Below are 7,579 nucleotides of genomic sequence, written 5' to 3'. Positions count from 1 at the left end.
TTTTTTAACTTCACAATAAATGATACACCAGTTCATAAGAATAAACGTCAGTGCTCCAAGTTCACAGTCAAAGCAATAAAATAAATAAAGAATCAGAATAATGCAGTGTGATACTCCCTAGACACCAGAAGCACTCAGACACTCATAAACCAGCGACTAGTCCTATTCATTAGCCCCCCACCCCATATTAGTGTTATACTATACAGTTGCCTAAATTTGGGTTTGTTTTGCTTTTTTTTAATGGTTTTTGGGGACACCTTAGTTTTGGCTGATGTGACAACAAGCTTAAAAAGAACTCACTGCACCCCTCACTTAGTTTGCCAGCTTGTATTTCATGCTGAATTTAGAAATCCTGAAATGTTTATGGCTATATAATACACCACGTGATCTCCTTATATCAATCAAGCCTTGCTACAGATATCACAGCTACATATAATCCTCACTAGTCTGCAAAATCAAAAGGTGAGGATGGGGAACCTGACTTTATAATAAAATAATATAATAAAAATGGCAAATCATGCGATTGAGACCGTTTAGATGTGAGCAGGGACTTTATACAATCCTGCATGTTGTACATTGTATTGTATCCTCTCATCTCCATACACAACCTACACATGACCCCCTGGAAATGGGGAGCAAAATAACACCTAATAATTACCAAGGACCACCACAATCATAAAGAATTGCTGCAATACAGCAGGGTGCTTTGTCTTTCCCAGCATGTCGATATTTAAAATACATTAAAATAAATCGAGGCAAGAAACTGTGAAAAATTAGTTACAAACAATGTGAACTGGAAATAAAAAAGTTAGGTCTGATGTAAGCTTCATCTAATTCCTTCTCCACAAAAAAAGCGAATAACACTCGACACATTGCAATAACAGGCAAAGTAAATAAATACAACTCGTCATAAAAACTTCACAGTCGATAAAGGTTAGCCTGGTGTTATCTTACAAAAAAAGAACAAGGAATACACCAAATCATGATGAAGAACATGATGCTAAAGCTTGGGATGAAAAGATTTGATGTAATTAAATTTATTTTGGCAGATCACTCCCTAAATAATTATTTTTTAGCCCAGGGCTAGAAATGCAAATAAAACAAATGACGATTCAGAACCTCTAATCAGTCTTCAGATGTATGTAATGATCCAGACGTGTTTTGTAGTGTTGATGTAATATATGCATGGAGATTTTATTGGTTACTACGATGGAGAGATTGCTGGGGCCTGAGATGAGAGATGGGATCAATCCCTATTCTGGATCACAAGCTGATTCTTATATTATTATATTACAAAATACAGTCATTGAGATCGCTAGCTGTACTGAGCGATGTGAACATGATCAGAGCTTTAAAATAACATCAGAGGACAAATGAAAATGAAATTGGACTTTGTTTGTGTCTACATATAGTTCCCAGAGACTTTACACCCAGTGAGATCAATAAACTTTGCCTGTGCAGTCAGGGATTCAGAGAATACAGATCCCTACCATAAGCAGGGAATATAGAAAAGTGAAAGTTTTCAATTTACAAATAAAATATTAAATTGAATACTATCACTGATAAATGTTATTTTATTTGTAACATGCCAGGAAATTGTTCATGATCTTTAATAAAATATATAGAATTAAGCGTTTATTTTAGTATTATCAGCATTATTCTTTTTATTATTTTGTTTTATTATTTATCTTGATTTCTCTTTTCTCTTTGCACAGCAAGAGAGCAGAAAGAGTTAAGTAATATGTGAGCGCCATAAATTAATAACGTTTAAGGGGAAACATGGGTCATGACCTAACCCCTGGATGGAGTCCAATGTACAAAAGGTTGGAACTACTTTCCGGAGACTCCATGTGAAAACCACAAGCAGGGAGATGGTGCCAGCTCTGAATACTCAGATCCCAAATGACTAAATGTCGCTTTTAAGAATTATACTTGAAAATGGAGTTTTCATCACTTAGTGGATGGGGTGGGGGAAGGGAGAGGAGAGGGTCCTCTAAGTAAATTCCCAATCGAATAACAATAAAAGCAAGTTGTTTTAAAGTTGTAAGATGCATGGCTAGGGTAGAATAGAAGATACACGTTCAATTATTTAAAAGCTGCCCCGTGCATTTAGCATGATGGTAATAAAAATAAATTCTTTTTATTATCTTCCATATGAAATTATAGTGATGCTGATTTACTAAATTTAGCTTGGCAAGTGGACCTGTCATGCAACAACCAAACAATATTTTTAATAAAAAGAATAGACTTGTACAGTTTTTTTTTTTTTTTTAAATGATAGATTTTGTAGTTCCCCTTGCCTTTTGAACAAATGTCTATGATGTGGTTGTAACAGTGTTGCATTTCTTCTTATCACAGCACACTATGTGTTCCATCCTAACCCTGTCTGATGGAGGCAGATGATAAGGCACGATAATACACAATATGCTGCAAACGTCTCTATTATCTTTATGCCTGCCTGGGACTCATGGAAAGGATCCCTCCAGGACTGCATGGCTGCATTTGCACAGAATGTTAAAGGGGGGCAGTCCAAGTACACAGCTGCATCTGACCATCCTGCATAGCAATGACACTCTCTAAAGAAATTATCTGATCTTCAAATCGATATTAATACGGCATTTGCCGCATTACAATATTGTGCACATTTAAGAGCCATTTATTACAATGGGGATGCAATCCCTCATGCATGCCATGGTGCTGGGGGAAGCTGGGCCTTGCCATCTTTGTGTAGGGGCTGATCCTTCCTCATTTATGTGCACAAGAAGATCGCATTTATTAAAAAAAAATCACCGAATCAATATAGCTGAAAAATGTATCGCTTGGCATAATTAAAGGGTGACCTTAAATGCATTTCACATAGCAGCCTTCCCTTGTTTTATTTTCCCCATCCTAGGCTTTGTTTACATGTGGCAGCCTAGCAAGCTGCTGCCTTCATTCATCTCTCATTAAAAATGTCTTGTTCCTGTAATAGACACATTTAAAGGGCTGCCTTCCTGATTACCTCTGAGATTGTTTTTTTAGTAAATGCACCCAGTAAAAAAAATAATAAAAAGAAGAATCATAATAATAAAAAAATCCAGCACATACATGCATGCATGGAGTCAATGCCTGCTCTCAATTTGCTGTATTTTCAGACAATCTGTTAAATATTTAATAGGAGTATGGTTTCCATAGCAAAATGATTTATAACTGGAAATTGTGCTGGTGTGGGTTTTTTTTCTGTTGCCTTTATATATCAGATATGATCTGGATCAGGTCGGTGAAGGGGGGGTTCTATGGGAACAATAATAACAGGGCTGATCTGGGTTTTACAGGAGGTGGTTGGTAATATCTTTTTTATAGACACATGGAGGATGGTGAGTAAAGGCTCATTCAATTTTATAGAGTGACAGCACAAGACTTCATTAATGTTGGCACCATTCACCCTGTAGTGCATCACATCCCTAGTGATGGCAGAGGAATCCCTTGTCTTGTGGGGGTGAGAGATGGCTTAGGAAACATCCCAGCTGGGATCAGACTGCAGCCAACATGACATGGGGGGTGATGAGCAGTGCTGATGTACAGTGTGCTGATGTACAATGTGCTGGTGTACAGTGTGCTGATGTACAGTGTGCTGATGTACAGTGTGCAGTGCCAGTGTCCCCCCTTCCTCCAGCACCATGCCAGGTGCCCTCTACTCACCTGATGTGAACAGGACGATGGCTTTGAGGCAGCTGTATTCTGCAGAGTCTACATGCAAGGCCTTGAGCTTCTCCACCTGCTCCTGAAAGATACGGATGTGGTCCATAAAGGCCACCACTCGGTCTGCAGACATTGGGGAGGCATGGAGGCCAGCGGCTGCCAGGAGAGGTGCCACATGGAGGGGCATGGAGCATTGGGCTGCGTTTAGCACAAACAGCTCACTCCAAGTCAGCCGGAGAAGAGACACCTGGTCAGTGATCTGAAGGTCTGGGAAAAAAGGAATGTTCCTGGCCCATTCCACAGCACTGAACAGTAACCGGGCCGCCAGCTCGCAGATGTTCTCAATGCCCATGATGTTGTTGGGTTGCATGCACTGGCTGCCATAGCGGGACGTGGGGTAAGGCTCTGCCCGCAGCAGGAGGGAGATGTATCCGGACAGGTAGCAATGGCCATTCAGGGGGTCACCATTCGTCAGGGCATACTGGCCTGGGTTCGGCTGGGTCGGAGGCATTCTTCCTCGCTGAACCGCTGACAAAAACAAAGAGAAAGAAGAGGAAATGTGCAACCAGGGCTGGGAATCACATCACATATTACACACATCATATTATAGAAATCATATTATATACACACAGATCTGCCTTATACATGGCACAACACAACATCACTTCTGGGGAGAAAATAACACAACATCACAACATAGGTGTCAGTGCTGGGTCCCTATAGATGGAGAGCATGCTTTTATCTCACACCAGGATCATTGGATGGAACTTCATCCCTCACTTACTGGGATTTAGGAAGAAGAATAAAAAACTTACAATAGTTAAACATTGTGCCAATGATTTCTTCGGCCGGCCAATTCATAAATTCATACAGGTAGTACTGGTCGGTGTGCCTGGTATGAGGCTGGCACACTCAGTGCCCACTGCTTACATGGCTGCTGAACGTAAGCAAGCTTATTTATGCCTCAACTTACTAAAGCTGACCCAAGTCTGAGGGATTTTATTTCTTTGTTGGATGGGAGCTTGTGTGTGACTCCAGAGGTGCCACCTACCTCTCTCCATGAAGTTTATTAACAACATGGCACATAAATTGGCAGCCTGAAGTCACATATTCCTACATGACAATTCCTAACACTGCTGTCTTCCTGATCCCTCCCTTCCTGCACATTAAAATACTAATTCCACCTGCCTTGGCTAGGAGTTTGAGGGACTTTTATTCAATGTTTTGGGGGGATTTTTTTGTATTTTAGCAGAATTCGATTTAGATTGATGTCATTTTTAGAAGAATAAATAGAATCATTTTGAAGTTTTAGGATTGGGATGCTGAGTACTATAAATGGAGATAAATATATCTTCAATGGCTGGTTATTGATGCTGTAAATCCCATCCACCCCTAAGAAGAGTCCTGGCCATGGCAAACTTTTGGTGCTGCAGAAGTTTTGTGTGATGGTGGAGGATCCCATGAATGGATCACATGTATGAAGGATCACATGTATGGATCACAAGTATGGAGGATCACATGTATGGAGGATCAGCCACATTTTCTACCCACACACAGCTCTGAATAATAATATTACTGGCATGACATGTGTAATAAAAATGTGGCATGAATATTTGCTCAGCAGCTAGACAGACATGTGCACAGAAGAAATATTCACCTTCCCTCCTCATGCCCACTTTCAGGCACTTCTTGAGGCGGCAGTACTGGCACTGGTTCCGGTGGTGCTGGTCTATGGGACAGTTCCTATTGGCACGGCATGTGTAGGTTAAGTTCCTGCGGACGCTCCTCTTGAAGAAACTTTTGCAGCCCTCGCAGGTGAACTGGCCGTAGTGCTTTCCGCTGGATTTGTCCCCGCACACCACGCATTCGATGTGTTGCTGGCTCTGTCCGGAGCCCGGTTGTCCCTTGTCCCCGGCCGCCCCGGGTGTAGATGGGGGTCCCGGCTGGCTGGGGGTCTGTGGGGTGTGCGGGGCGGCGGAGGGGGCTTGCTGCTGATCCCGGTTGGGGCCTCCCGGGTTCCCCCCGGCCACGTCCTCCTGCGGATCTCGCCAGCTGCTGACTACCATTGCCATATCTCGGGCCCACAGAGTGTGCTGGGGGGGTCGGAGCTTGGAGGAGAACAAGAAGCTGGCCGCCTCTGCCGTGATTGCCGCCGCTCGGAGCCGTCTCCTCGGATCGCCTTTGCAGGGATTCCCCCCCCAGATCAGTGCGATGGCGGCTCGTCCGGGCGGAGCAGCGACGATCACACGGGATTGCCCGGACCGGCGGGTGAGATCAGGAATTGTAAGTGTCCGGGGGCCAAATCCAGGGCAGAGGAGCGCCGCCAGCCATTCAGGAGCGCCGGGCAGAGGGGACACACACTTCCCGGTATGATGACAGGATGGCAGTCACCAGCAGAACATTCCCAGTAAGAAGTGATCCGGAGAGTCAGTGCTGGAAGCTCCGCTCCGATGCAGCCATACGAGGACCGGACATGGGATGGAGCTGATGGAGGAACACAACAACAACAAAAAAAAAAAGAAAAAAAAAAATCAGCGGCGGCGACACACAGCTAATAGAATATGTAATAAAGAGAGGATGGCGGAGACACAACAAATGAATGCCTTTCTACGGGAAGACTAGCACAGCAATGTTTCCGAAAGGGGGATCTGCGCGAATGTCTGTATATAGTGAACTTTGACACTACTATTGAAACTGACACGTTTCTATGGAGATCGCTGCCTTATATGGAGCGCATGTCAAGGAGCCAAGCGCGGGGCTGCTGGCAACTGATAATCAAAGGCGACTGACTGGTCAGAGCCCCGGAGCGGGGGGAGAAGGGATGGGAGGTGAAGGTTAGCCCCGCCCACGGATCCTCATTGGTCGGATGGCTTTGACTTTTTTTTCCTTCCTCCCTTTCTCTCTCCCTTGTTACCTATAGAAGGGGGGGGGGGCAGCACGCGGCTCAGCACAGCGCCCCCTTCCGCTGTACAGACGCAGCTCTATAGGCTTTACAATCGGCACAAACTTCAACTTAATGCAATAAAAGTGATGTGAGTACAGGCTGTGCAATGCTGATACTGGGGGGCAGGAAAAACCGGGGGGGGGGTTTGGAGACTTGTTCGTATAACAATGTACAGATCAGTGCTTTGTACAGTCCCGGGATCACACCGCAATTCCTGGATCAGGCTGCCATCTAGCGTACAGTCAGCGCTGTGTTTGTGTATTTGTGTATTTGGGTGTGTGTGTATGGTGTGTGTGTGTTGATGTGTGTGTGTAGATGTGTGTGTATGGTGTGTATAGCTGTGTGTATGGTGTATGTGTGTGGCTGTGTGTATAGTGTGTGTGTATATATGTGTATGTGTGTGTGTATGTGTGTGTATGTGTGTGGCTGTATGACATGGGGATCACACTGATCACACATCACACCTTGCTGCACTGACAGTGCAAACTTCCCCATCCGGATCTCCATTACTGACCATATTGTCATCCCCGCACATAGGAGCCGGCACATGTCCCCTCCTCTCCAGCTTGCTTCCATTCCTCACACTTTCCGATCATTTCCAAGCGAATAGTTAGCGGTTATTTCTTCTAATGAAGAGATTTTCAATGCGGCCAAGCGCCCCCATTGTACGGCCATTGATGGCGAGGATGTTATTGACTATGCAACAGTGGGCTGCATGGCTGCCTCTGCTCTCTCCAAATAAACTCTCCCCCCTATCGGAGGAAAAAAGGTGAAACGAATAAGATTAAAGCAGACAAAAAGATAACTCCCTGCCCATCACTTCCATTGTAGTGCAGAGAAGGAGGCTGAGCAACCGGGGGACACCAAATGTGTGACTGCAAGAGAAGGCTGGACGAGGAGCCCCTTACCCACCATCCATGGAGCCCCAGATCTACCCACCATCCATGGAGCCCC

The 7,579-nt window shown here is 44.4% G+C and overlaps 1 protein-coding gene across 2 annotated transcripts; it reads right to left on the bottom strand.

Annotated features, from left to right (window-relative positions):
* Nucleotides 1–3,681: 3,681 nt before the first annotated feature.
* On the bottom strand, nucleotides 3,682–7,412 carry LOC140321167 (nuclear receptor subfamily 2 group F member 1-A; the record flags this gene model as incomplete). Of its 2 annotated transcripts, XM_072398027.1 has the most annotated exon segments (3): nucleotides 3,682–4,209; nucleotides 5,339–6,165; nucleotides 7,140–7,412. In XM_072398027.1, coding segments are annotated over 2 exon segments (943 nt in total), but the record flags the coding sequence as incomplete, so codon positions are not given.
* Between the last annotated feature and the right edge of the window lie 167 nt (nucleotides 7,413–7,579).

Source organism: Pyxicephalus adspersus, unplaced genomic scaffold (assembly GCF_032062135.1).
Source record: "Pyxicephalus adspersus unplaced genomic scaffold, UCB_Pads_2.0 Sca1042, whole genome shotgun sequence".
In the NCBI taxonomy this organism is placed as follows: domain Eukaryota; kingdom Metazoa; phylum Chordata; class Amphibia; order Anura; family Pyxicephalidae; genus Pyxicephalus; species Pyxicephalus adspersus.
Note: the sequence above shows the minus strand (reverse complement) of the source record. Positions and strands in the feature narration are given on the sequence as shown.